The sequence below is a fragment of the Haliotis rubra genome, unplaced genomic scaffold (genome assembly GCF_003918875.1).
Source record: "Haliotis rubra isolate DU_JTF1 unplaced genomic scaffold, ASM391887v1 Scf251, whole genome shotgun sequence".
Taxonomy (NCBI): Eukaryota; Metazoa; Mollusca; class Gastropoda; order Lepetellida; family Haliotidae; genus Haliotis; species Haliotis rubra.
In genome coordinates this window covers 459,979-474,008 of record NW_025766570.1, presented here as the reverse complement: position 1 = coordinate 474,008, position 14,030 = coordinate 459,979, and the positions used below count along the sequence as shown (strand labels likewise).

Genomic DNA, 14,030 nt, shown 5'->3' with positions numbered 1-14,030 from the left:
TACCTTATTGTGCCATCCTTTTAGGTTATTGTAAGATTATTCAGTTAGATTAATCTTAATCTAGGGACAGTCTCTTTCTGGTATTGTGATGTCATTGAACATGTTCATTTTAAATTCCTTAAATTAGCTACCGGTCTTAGATATAAAACCCCGAACTTAATGGTTTATGGAGAACTTGGAAGACAACATATTCAGCTCCAAATCTCTAAACGATTAATTACTTATTTGTGCAAATTGAAATTTTCTCATCCAAACAACAAAATAGCAGCTTTAATTCTAGATTATATTATGGATGATGCTCCCTGGCTAAATCATGTGAAACATATAGAGTTTGTAAATGCGGCTGTATTTGTAAACCCCTTTCATTATACTCAATCCTGGACCATATCAAAATCTGAATCAATCCTGAAAGACCAGTTTTCACAACCGTGGACCAGTGAAATGAATAATTCATCTAAAGGACAATATTATAAGATTTTTTAAAAACTCACTTTCACTCGACAAATACTTACTGTTATCTGAAAATGTTTGGAAACCTATTCTATATTTTAAAACATCTAACCACAAATTGCCAATGGAAAGTGGGAGATTGACGAATCTTGCATGAAACGAAAGAGTATGTAACCTTTGTAACTCGTAGTTAACTGGGGATGAATTCCATTATATCTTTAGATGTTCATATTTTAGCCAACAACGCATCTCTCACCTGGAAGATAGCTCTTGTTCCTTCTCTAACCTCTATACATATGAAAAAAAATTGATATCAAGTACAAACCTTAAACAAACACCTATCTACATTTATCAAATGTATATGTTCTAGTTTTCAGTAATCATCGCGTATATTCCCTGTCACTTTCTTGCATACTTTGTATATTCTGCATACATTGCTGTATATAAATAGTTTCACTCCAAATTCTAATAGCATTGTTGTACCAAATAGATTTTAACATTATCTCTTCATCACTTCTGTTTTCACCGTTATCACAGCAGTACAAGTATGCTGACCATGAGGAGAGTACCTCCTTCCAAAACCTATTATGAATGCGAGGAGTAATCTTCTATAATATAAATGGAATCTGCTAAATAAAGTACATTCAAATCTATTTTATCAGTTTTATCCTTCCAAGGGTGTTTGGGTTCTTTTCGTCCACACTGCCATTTCTTTTTCAAGTTTCTAAAACTTTTTTGTTATAATTCAATTTTGTCATATTATGTAAACCAACATCAAATTCTATACCAAGTAGTTTAAACTGAGTCTGACCAGTCCATTTTCCACTCTTTACAGAGCTTATATATTGTTCTCTTTTTTGACCCCATCCAAATAAGTTTTGTTTTTTCAGCATTAATTTTTAATCCAGAAAATATTGCAAAAGAAGATCAAATGTTCATTGTTGCGTAGAAGCTTTTTTTCTGACCCTTCTTGAGTTAGTGTAGTATCATCTGCAATAGACCGATCCAGTCTGTCAATCAAAACTGGCGCATGCGTCAATTTTGGCCAATCAGCAGTCCGGGCGCGCTGTGTGGATTAGTCAGACTTATTTCCGGGGTCAAACGATGCCTCCGAAGCGATGTAATTTATAGACAAAAAGCTTTAAACTTTGAATATATTCTTTGCCTCTTATTTACATTAGTAGTTAGCAGTTAAATATATCTGAAGAAAAAGCAGTATATTTGTATGTTGTTTAACATTCTATTTCAATGCTAGTTAATTGTTCGGATAACTGTGGATCCTCTGTTCAAATATTTTGCATCACACGTCTCCTATTTATGGAAGATGTGTCAGTGTACAGGTGCAGACTGTATCTTGGATTCTTTGTGTTTATGGTGGTGTGACATACCTGTAGATAAATGCTGGCAGTTCATGAAGTCCATTATATAAGTGGAGGTTTGCAGATTAGGATTCCACAACAAAGTACACATAGAAAAATAAATTGGAAAGGATTATTAAAAAAATGGATTTCCTTATATTCAGTGTCATTTTAGGATGGTGTACAGATTTTGAAGAGAGAAATTTTACTGAGAATAGCTGCTGAGTATTTGCTTCTGGGTATGTCCAGATACATCCATGGAAACATACTGTGTCAACAGGTCCAGTAACGTTTTCCAGATTATATATACAGACAAACAAGGGTATGTCCAGATACATCCATGGAAACATACTGTGTCAACAGGTCCAGTAACGTTTTCCAGATTATATATACAGACAAACAAGGTGGACGAAGTAGTCGACGGGATACTGTTTTCCTGCTTTGTTCCTTGAAAGGTAGAAACCCGTGTTTTCACAAACTACTAATTTAACTAACTTTGAACAACGGATAAATAAATAAAGGTGGCATGCGCAGTTTTGACAATCTATTTATAGATACCGAAACAATCTGCAACTTGAACATGTGGTTGTGTTCACGGTTTTTATAATATTACGATGGGAATTTTTGAGAATAAACAACAAACAACATAATTCAGTTACCTTTCCCCTGCTAATATCTTAGACGAACGTGAATTTCCGGATAGATACGCTTCCCAATCTCAGCAGCTGGCTGAGACGATTTTTCATCAGGCATGTAGATCTAACTACATGTATACAATTAACTCGCCAATTATTCAACCTGTCAACTAAAATATATTGAAAACAAAATACGTATAACTTTCCTTTTTAAATATCATTCACAAATGACGGATACCACAGTACAACAAACAGAATTCATCAACCACATTCGCAATCACATACGTTTCGCTGGCGGTGACACCATTGTGATTAGTCTGTGGTTGTCCCCCAATAACGTCAAAAACGAAGTGGGCGGGGCTTATCGGCCAGGACTGGATCGGTCTATTGGGCGAGAAGAGATAGATTTTTTCCCATTTGTATACCATGTATATTTACACTACTTCTGATCATATTTGCTAGTATCTCTGCACACAGTATAAATATATATTGTGATATTGGAGCATGGAAAAATTGTAAAGAGTAAAGAGTTTTGTGTTGTATGTAATTTGTATCTAAAGGTAATGAAAGAGACAATCTCGCATTGAGTGGAGTAACATGTTAATTGTATGAAGGGAGTTGGCTTGGGTGGTATTCCTTCAGCTCATCAGTATGGAAAAGTCTATTAAGGCCGAGAGTATTGTTCTAATCTGACTGTGTAACAATTGGCAATTTCAAACTGTGTAACTAATGGGAGACAACCCGATGGGAGTAAAGGTTTGTATTTAAAAATATACATATTGATTACTGGATTCCAGTGAAGTCATATATTTCAAAAAAAGGAGGAAGATTTGTTCATAACTGCATGGCAGTGAAGTCATGTATACTTTTGTGATGATACAGGGTGAAGTGATAACAACTTGTGTTACAATTTGATTAACATGCAAGGAATAATGATCTTATTTCTGGGATTGTCCTGCATGATTTTAGTAGAAACCCACAATTAAAGGGAAATTACTCTAACCAATTAAGTTAAAGGGGATGTTGTAGACTGTGCCCTTGTTTTGACAGGCTGAATATGTGTGCATATCCGTCAAAACTCTCTGTGGGTAGATAAAATGTAGTTTATATGTGTGCAAATTCGTCATAATGGTTGTTTTGAGCACACTTATCTATCGTTTGTAGATCACGAGGTAAACAAAACAAGGAAACATATCATACCTGTTGTAATCTGTCTGGGGGCCAGGTAGAGGTCTCAAATATGGTGTTAGTAACCAGCGTTTGCAGGGGTAGCCACTGTCTCCGAGTAGATGTCAACTTGTGGGCATGTAGTTCTTCTCAAACAGCACTTTCAGACCACTCTCATTTAATATGCGTCATGGGTAGAACCAGGCCACTTCGCGATCACATCCAAAATGTAATAATCAGCATTTTGTGTGTTGATGCTGTGATAGTGTTTTCGGTTCACGTATTCTGCCTTATGATCTCACGGTGTGTACCGTCAATGACACCAATGACGCCTAGGAAACCTGCTATGTTCATGAACGCTGTTTGTTTTCTTTTTATTTCACGTACATAAACTGGGAATTTTATGAACTGCTTCACGATAGATGGCGATGTCAAGGCATTCAATGTATCATTGATGACACAGCTGATAGTAGACCGACAGTCCCAAGTCATCTCCATTGCACATTTGCTTTCTACCTGTTGCTAAATAGCATAAGGTGATGTCAATTTTCAGTTCAAGTGCTATAGCGTAGTTTCTTTCCGTGGGTGAATGCTAAGATTCTCTCACTAAATCTGTCAAAAATATGATTCCCCCTCGATCTAAACTGAATCTTTTGACCAACTCATTGTCATTGTAAAAAGTTAAAACGTCCTACGTTCTTGAGAAAGTCTGAGGTGACGGCTGCGGTGTCTAGGGGCCGCCATTTTGTTGAGTTAAGAAATTTCTTAGGTCGACTTAAGGACTCCTAACATTTGCTCACTCTGAGAGTACTCTTAGGAGTAAAGAGGCTTTATAACTAGGTCTTCAGAATATTCCCAAACTTAAGAGATACTCTCACAAAATTCTCAGTATTGTCTACACTTAGGAGTAACTTTTAATTCCTAGAATTATTATAAATACGGCCCCTGAAACGTTGTACCAAACAATAAAAAGAAGATGAAACCCAGAAGACCTCAAATAGCATCTCCTAAAATCCCAATCAAACATCTTATTATTTATCTGTTTGTTGCCAAGTTTCATTTTCGCTGTAAATACATATTAAGCATTTTTTAAAGAGATTCGAAATCATTATTTGCTTTAAAAATAGATATGGTCCTTTTCAGATTGAATATTACCAGATGGACACTCGGCAATTCATGTCAAAGACAATGATTACCATATGTGCATTATCTGCAAATAAACAGCATTACAAAAAAGAACAGTCGTCCTTTCCACAGAATATGCCTGAACAGGTTTCTTCATTTAGCAAATGAGACAAAACATTTCAGAAGTATTTTTGTCATAGAAGAAATAAATGTTTTTCTAGGGCCTGATAACATAGGTGTCAAGTGAGTTAAAAATGTCCTTAGTAGATATGACATACTTACTGCATCTGACTGTCTTCGTTTCTTCAAACTCTTCATAAGTGTTCCCCCACTATCTTTTATGTGTGAATTGAAGTACTTCCCAGCAAACTCCAAAATATCATGAATAGTGTCAATCTCTGCACTCGAGTTGTGTTTGTCTAAAGTATCAGTGGTCTGTGGGCTACTGGTGTCTACAGAATGTTGTTCCATAAGCTGAGAAAGTTTTTCTTCTGTATCAGGAGAAAGTTCAGTTACTTCATTACCATGAGATTCATACTCAGTAAAATTCATTTGAAACGACAAAGTCATTTCTTCTGTTTCATGTGTCGGGGAAACTGACGTCAATGTTGATCCTCTTCGAGGAGGTGGTGGTGGTGGTGGTGGTGGTGGATTCGATAAACTAAGCTGACCTGAGTCACCATGACCGATTTCTTGATAAACACTTGACCCATCTATATCTGTCTTCCAACCACTTTCATTTCCATCAGTTTGGGCAAGGAGCAGCTCATCTGTTTGATAACATGATTGTGGTGGAGCTGGTAGCTGTTGAAGTCTGTGATCCTCAGAAATTGAAGGTGGAGGTAGGGGTGGAGCTGGGGGTGGGGGTATTGATGGGGTGGGGGCATGCACACTGAAGGACATGTAAAGGAGGCTGTTTCTTCATTTGTACACGGTAGAGTTGGTGGTGGAGGTGGCAAAGGTGGCAATTCATTTCTGTCATCTCTCAACACATAATCCTTTTTTCTCATGTGGTGATCTGCTGTCATCAAATTCAGCAATAGATTTATCCACCTCAGCCAGTGCTTGTTGGATTTCATGGTCATGTAGTAACTTCTCTGATGACTCCTGCAAAATAGAAGTTCAAAGAAAATATTACTCATGGTTATAAGACAGATGGCATCCAGGTTCTGCTTGGTATGCAAAAATAACAGTACTAGTCTTTTAAACTAAAGTGACAGTTATTTAGAATACATGTTATCAGTATCAATTTTCAGTATGAAATAGAGAATAATGGGAAACATGAAACAAAATACTTTAACGATGCCTTTTCATCAGCTACAGTGTTTAGATTTATTACATTCTAAATAAAGTATAATCAGTGAAGTGAGTCAGTTGGATTTTACGCCGCTTTCAGCTTGACTAGCGAACGCTATAACCACGGGGCTACCCCTCCATCCATGAATAATCAGCAAAGTTTGTGCCTTATGAAAACACTAAAAAATTGCACTGTCAGTCATAAGGTACATTTAAAGTACGTCAAATGTTTAATCCCCATAAAATCAGATAAATTACTTTAAATAGAGCCAATGTATATATCTGCATGTGTAACTGAGGACAGCTTGTCATATGAGCTTTCTACTCTGAACTGTGGCATCTAACTTCTCAGTATGAGTATTCAGCTCAGCATATTCAAACAAGCATCGCTTGACCCTATCATCTAAAAAATGAATATAACCGATGGATTTCAAATGCAAAACAATAAGGAGTATCATATTGGAGTAGAAGAGCTAAAATTTCTGAGATTGGGTGAATGTTGAGGTTCTTGAGAGGCATTTAGAAGTTGGTGTTCAAGTAAAAACGCAAATATTATGGATGACAACTTCTTCTTTATGGTATATCACAACGTTTCTGGGCTATTCCTTGCCCCTTCGTCAGGTGAATTGTAACCAGCGAGATACATCAATGAGTATATATACTAAATGTACAAGAAGCCAGTGTTGCATGTATATACAATAAATTGGATAAGAAATGGGAGATGAAAGTGTGAGATGTACAGATGATGGGCATTGTTTATACAAGAGAAGAGTTTATACAAGTGATTAGCAGATGTGGGTAGAAGCCAATAATGAGCTAACTGACTTTCCAGACACTGGGGAGGTACACTCCTTGATCTCTGTTCAGCTGCGGTTGTAACTGTCTTATCGTTAAAGACTCTAATAGTTTGCGATTGCGCCAATCATTGCACATTAGTGGTTAATATGGTTGATTGTTGCCAGTCAATGGAGTGAGTAGTAATCCATAATATACAGACGAGTTGTCATCCATAATATTTGCGTTTTATTGGGTGAATGTTGATTGCAGTGAAACCAAATTAGTAGTTGTATATGTGGTCAGTCTGATATAAGAGGAAAACATAATCTCAGAAACATAAAAATCATCACTGAATTGGGTGAAGCTGATTCCAAAAGATTAGCTCCCTGGTTATATAATGCCTGAAAAATTTGAACTCGCTTTCCTAATTCCAGCATTCATGCTCATATCATGGTCCCACACATCTTCAAAAAGCTTCAGCTCTAGGTGACTAGTGGTTCTGAAGAGAAGTTACTGTAAGATTTTCAAAGTGGTTTTTATTTTTAGTCAACTTTTTTTATCATTTTACTGACTTGAAGTCTGAGATTTGATGTTACATTTAAAGATCCTTCACAATTTTGTTTTTCACACTCAATATTTAAAATCCCAGCCAAGAAGAAATTAAAATGTAATTTTTATGATACAATTGATATTTTATACTTATCCTGACTCATGCTTATTGCCTATCTCCCCTTCTCCCTTCGACGGATAAGTGGAAACTTGAATCCTTTTCAATTCCCTGAAGCGATCGTTATATCACTCGAGTAGCCCCCCTTTTCCTACTAAAACGGTCCCACATGATGTGAGTCAAGCTCTCATCACTCTCTCTGAAATAAGCCCACATTACACCTCACAGTGAAGCCCGTAATGCTGAGAGGGGACAGTTGGGAGGGCTTTAGATCATGAGTCAAAATAAGTATAAAATATCAATTTTATCATAAAACTTACATATTTTTCCTTATCCTGACTCATACTTATTGCTTACCAAATCTGACAAAATAAGTGGTGCGTCAGCCACCTAAAGGAATTCACTGTGGCTGTCAATTGATACAGTCTGATCGCATACCCTCTGGGAACTCTTCTTGAGGATTCCTAGTTGTCTAAATGTCGTATTTGGGGGACCACCTTTTCTTAACTCATTAAAAGAAGTAAAACTTATAGATTTTGTGGATTTTAGATAATCTAGTACTCTTCAACGTCTAGTTATCTTAGAACGATTCATATGTTAAGATAAGGACTATTACCGAAACTGAATCGCAACCCATAAGTTAAGTAAGGACTATTACTCATCTGGGTTTATATCATTCATGTGCTGACTTATCAAGTAAGACAGGGGAACATGGACTCCCTGCTGGTGGCAATGGGTCAGTTGCCTAGTGTCAAGGAGTCAGCATGATCAGGGTGAGTTTCTCAATGTCTGGCTGGAATCGTGAGTTGTTGTGCCACTACAAGTGGACCGAACTGGTGAATGCTTGATATGTCCTTTGTAGCAATGTCTTGAAGATAGTGGTTAGCAAACACAGTCAGATTTCCAAAAGCAGCTTTCCATGATAGATGATAATGAGTAATTCCCATGTAGTGTGAGTGTTGACACTAATGCTCTAACTTCAAGTGGGTTAGATGCTCTAGGTAGAGCCAGTCCTGCTGCTTTGTAAGCTCGTAGAATGACAGCTCTGATCCAGAATGAGATCGTGGCGGAGAGTGGAATGAAAAGACGTTTAAGTTTTGTCCTTCTTGTAGCAGTCTATTCTAAGCAGGTTTTTAAAGCTCTAACTGGGCATAGGGACAAATCCTCTGTGCCTCAATGTCCGAGGACTGATGACAATGCTGGTACGTGAAATTGATGATCTGGTTGACCAGGTAGTTGATTCTTAGCTATAAAGTCCCATCTTAGTCCCAGGTGGACTGCAGCATGTTCTGTGTCGAATCTCGTTTGCCCAAAGTCGAGAGCATGTATTTCAGACATCCATGCTGCTGTAGCTAAGGCGAGGAGAAATATCATTTTCTGAGTAAATCACTCAAAAGTTGTCTTTCTTAGAGGTTTGTAGTCATCGCTGGTGAGATGTTGTAGCGCTATGTTGAGATTCCATGCTGGGGCTCTAAATTTCTGCTGTTGATCCTCTAGTTTAAATGATCTCATTAGAGCAACGAGTTCAAGTACTTTGGTGAGTTTAACGCCTGTGATAACTTAGCTGATCGCCGCCAATAATGTTGAAAGTGTAGATCCTCTCAAGCGTTTAGTTGATTTCAGATGACATAGATATTCTGCTACTTGAGGATGTATAGCTTTCAAAGCCGAAAATCTCTTGCATGTAGCAAACTGATCAAAGTTTTTCCATTTATCATCATAGAGGTTCAGAGAAGAACGTCTCAAGATCAATGTAACTGCCTTCGCAGCTCCGGTAGAATATCCCCTTTTCCCGAGACTGTGCGTAATACGCGCCATGCATGTAGCCGGAGTCCTGTTGGGTTGCTGTGAGGTTGTTTTGTGTGAGAACGGATCAGTAAATTCTGCCAATCTGGTAGACTCTCCTATGAGTTGTATGAGGTCTAGAAACCATGTTCTCGCTGGCCGATCGGGCGTCACCAAAGACACTTGTAGGACTTTGGTCTGGGCGATCTTGTGCAGTACCTGACTTAGTAGTATCGGTGGTGGAAATGCGTAAGCATTTAGTCTTTGCCATGACATGGTGAGAGCGTCAAGCGCCCAAGCTTGTGGATCTGGTACTGGTGAGACAAACGTTGCAATATGATGACTGAAGCGTGACGCAAACAGATCTATGACCTTGAATTCTCATTATCAGTTGGAATGCTTCCGGATGTAACATTCATTCCATAGGAGATGGTCAGAATGGTCTGGATAAGGCGTCTGCTAAGACGTTTTTCACTCCCGGAATGTGGCAAGCTTTTATCCGTAAGTTTGGTGGTCCACTAGGTTGAATAGTTGAAAAGTCTGTTGCAGTAGAGGCGCTGATCTTGTTGAGCCTTGTAGGTTTATGTAAAACGCTACTGTCGAGTTGTCTTTGTGGATCATGAGGACTTGATTTCTCAGTACATGTGCCCAATGTTGAAGTGCCTCGATAACTGCCTTGAATTCTAGTTGATTTATGTACAGACTCCTTTCGTTTGGTGACCAAACTCCTGATGCAACCTCTTTGACTTGTTTGTCCACCAAAGTAGATATTCCTTCAGATGCTGAGGAATGGGTATCAGCTGTCTAGATGAGATGTTAGCGTTGAATCGGACATAATTGTAGCCTTCCCCTGTGTTAGGGACTGCGCCAACATGAGGAGACCCAACAGTTTCTGCTAATCTCTTATCGGTAGAGGTTCGTTCAAGGCTGTGTGAAGACAAGTCTGTATGTTCTCCCACCGTTCCTCTGGAACTACGATGGTTCTTTGTGGTGAGAAACTTGATTCCGAGGAATTGCAGTTCCTGCGATGGTTGTAGTTCCGATTTCATCCGATTGACTAACCATCCCAGTTGTGTTAGCAATTGGATCGTAAAATCTAGCTGACGTGTGAGTTGCTCTGCTAGTTGATGTGCCTGTATGCCGTTGTCTAGGTAGAAGGCACTGCGAAATCCTCTCTGATGTTGAAACACCACTATAGGTATTGTTACACATGTAAATAGCCACGGGGCCGAGAAAATTCCAAAGGGGAGTACCCTCCACTGGTAATGTTGTCCTTGGTATAGGAATCGAAGATATTCCCTCGAGTCCGGATGTATAGGGATGTGCAGATAGGCCTCTTGAAGATCCCTGCTGGCTAGATAATCGTTGGGTCTGATTAGATGTCGCAACTGTGGTAGATGGAGAATCTTGAATTTGTCTGGTTTTAGTAGATAGTCTAGGTTGAAGCACTTCATGTTGTAAACGAGGCAGCACTTCTCCTTGGAGTTCTTTTTCGGTACTAGGAAAATTCGAGAGTAGAATCCTGGTGTGAGACTGCGTTGATCTAGATCTCTACGGCATTCTTTACAAGTAGTGATTCGATGGCTTCCTTCAGTTTGATGCGTTGAAGCTCTGGGTAATGATGCACTAGTGCTGTGACAGTGAGAGGTGGTGTCGCCTTGAGCTGTATCTCATAGCCTTTGCGTAACACCTCTAGAACATATTCGTTTTGTAGGATTCTCCAATTTTCCCAGTAGTAGACTATATGTCTCCTTACCCAGTCAGTCCGAACATGATTTTCACAGACGAGAGGAGCTGGAGCCTCCTGAAGAACGGCCTCTCCCGGAGCATCCTCTTGAGTTGTTGTATGGTCGACAAAAATTCCCTGATTTGCCTCCTTGAAAGCCTGAAGCCTTCTTATCCTTGGCTTTCTGTATGCCTGGGAATATCGAATGGAATTGTCCTTGACGTGACGATTACCATACATGTTGTTCATGATCTGCATGGATCTGATGAGCATCTGATCTCTGTTGTCCTGGCATACTTCTCGAGACACTGGTCTTATGCTGCCATCAAATAGTGAAGGTGCTGCCCAAGGTTGATGTAATAGAGACATAATATGATAGTCTGGCCAGTTGCAAGATGAAAGGAGACCTTGTCAACGAAATAAGGTCAAGCATGCCGATGTAGATGCCAGGTGATTGGACATAAACTCCTGATCTTTCTTTTGCGTGATGAGTGTTGACAATATCATCCTCTCTGTCTCCGTTTTCGGATTCTGGAAGTTGTTGATTAAAGCTTTGTTGATAGTTTGAGATCTAGTTAGTCCAAAGAACGTAACGTCTAGTAGTAGTGTCTAGGTTAGCCAACTTCCCATCCTCCACCTTATAGCTATGAGACTTGAAGTTGCTGATGGTATCAAAATCATTGTCAATCTCTGGCGCTCTGAAGAAAGGGTCCATACTATGTAGAGGAAATTTCCTTGCGTTAAACGCTGGTATATGTTGATCTTGATGTCTAGTAGCATTCCTGAATGCTGACTTGAGGTTCGACGAAACTTGAGATATCAGCTTTATTGGTGGGATTGTCAGCATGTCTAAATCCTTGTCCACTATGCGACAATGTCTCAGCCGAGTTCGAGTTATGTGTTGGCGAAGATATTGGTATGCCATCCGCTATCCAAGACAAAATATCAGAGTCCGGGTAGATAGTTGAGTCGTCTAGTTCATGGACTCTTGTATCTGAAGCTTGTGCTTCATCATGGGCGGGAATCTCTGATAGATGCAGTAGGAGTCGACTGTTGATCCTCTGCTGAATGTAGTTGTTGCATAGCTAAGACTACTTGTCGTGTGACACTAGCCACAAGATCCTGGTCCATAGACGGGTTCGTCGATTTCGATGGGTTCTCGCAAGACTGCGATGTAGTCGACATACTTCGCTGATGACGACAATGAGATGATGATCTCCGTTTATGAGAGTTCATGAACTCTTCTTCAGATGTTAATTCTCTCAGCGACAGTAGAGCCAAAGTAGATTGTTTGCGGACACATTTGTGAACTGTGTAGACACAACAGTGGAGCAAGTAGCCTGCGGCAAAGTGTGCTGATTGTCACTAGAAGGGTTCTTGGACCCTGACATCGTAGATCTGCGATGAGACGAATGTTTTCTCTTAGATGACGACTTCTTGGATGAATGCTTCTGCAAACTGGGGTTCGCGCACCCTGCAGGGGTACTAGTGTTCTGTGAAGACATTTTCTATGAAATTGTCAAGCTGATCTGCGGTTCGAGAACCGGTGGTGAACTGTCTAGATATGATAGGCATTCCCGAACGATGTATGTGCATTCATAGGCCTCTCTGATCTAGTAGAATGTGTAGATGACGTAGAACTCGCTGATGACGATTTCTGGGACAATCTAGAAGCTCGGGTCTTCAGTGTGACGAGCGAAAGCTTTAACCACTAGGCTACCCCACCGCCCCACTTCCTCTTGGAAGTTGATTGAGTTGCCGTCTCTGTAAGAGTGAGGGCATAGTCAAACTGTAACACTAGTAACAATCAAGTTTATTTCTGATGTTTGTATGAATGTGGTTGAGACAACTAAAGCCTCTTTCGCAGTCAGCTGTCTGTAGTGGCATATGCAGTGATAACTGTACCAACTTTATCAAATTTGGAAACAGGTCACCATGATTCTCTTTGATAATCTTCCACAACATAACTGTTTTGTCTCTTGGATATCTGTTCTGGATAACACTCCCTTTCACAATGGCCCACTCTGCCCTGGTGTTTTCTGAATCAACACATTGTAATGGGATCAGCTGACTGTCTGCAGACATCTGTTGAAGTTCCTCCTTGGTCTTGCCAAAGTGATAAAGAAGTATGTCAAGTTCTTTCAGGCCATAGGACTGTAATTCTTCTTGAGAAAGAAAAGTGATGGATATGAGGCCAAGAATATCGAATGATGTTGCAACATGGCTGCTCTGTTGTGGAGGGGCGGTGGGGTAGCCTAGTGGTTAAAGCGTTGGCTCGTCACGCCGAAGACCCGGGTTCGATTCCCCACATGGGCACAATGTGTTAAGCCCATTTCTGGTGTCCCCCGTCGTGATATTGCTGGAATATTGCTAAAAGCGGCGTAAAACTAAACTCAGTCAGTCAGTCTGTTGTGGAAACCTCTTTTTTAACTGTTCAACCAACTTCCACAGAAAATCATCTCTGCTCTTTACAAACTCTTCTTTGGCAGCCTTAACAGTTTTCCCTTCAGTGCTGTTTGACACATTCACTGTCATTTTCCCATCCTTCACCTTAGTGTGAGACATATTAAGAAGCTGTTGGTAGTAACTCTTGCCCAACTTTGCTGTTTCAATAACTAAATAAACACCATCAATGACTGGATGCATTGCTGCAATATCCAGGTCTTCCTTTTGGAACACCAAGCTGAGTTCTGCTAGTTGTGGAATGATGTCCATCATCATGTAGAGGTCACTATGACGGTGAAGTCTGTCAACTTCAGACTGGAACTGTCCTTTCTGTGTTTCTTGCAATAAGTGATGAGTGTCCTAAGTGACATGTACACTGCACTGATGAGTTATAAATGCCTATCAAACATCTGGTTTTCTGGAAAGTTTCCTTCATGTACTTCACATCATCAGCAGCTTTGGAAGTACAGAAGTTTAGCCTGTGGGCAATGCAATGTACAGATATGCAGAAGGGTTGACTGCCTTTATTCGTGTTGCTACACCTGACTTTTTCCATATCATGATTGAAGCTCCATCAGATCCAAAGCCAATTACTTTTG

General features: G+C 39.7%; 1 protein-coding gene across 1 annotated transcript in view; it reads right to left on the bottom strand.

Annotated features, from left to right (window-relative positions):
• LOC124279515 (unconventional myosin-VIIa-like) overlaps positions 1 to 14,030 on the bottom strand; it is a 754,149-nt gene that overhangs the window by 502,798 nt on the left and 237,321 nt on the right. The window contains exons 19-20 of the mRNA XM_046715341.1: positions 13,430 to 13,791; positions 5,018 to 5,654 (exon numbers count right to left, since the gene is read on the bottom strand). Of these exons, the coding sequence (XP_046571297.1) occupies positions 5,018 to 5,654; positions 13,430 to 13,791 (999 nt within the window). The remainder of the gene's footprint in view (positions 1 to 5,017; positions 5,655 to 13,429; positions 13,792 to 14,030) is intronic.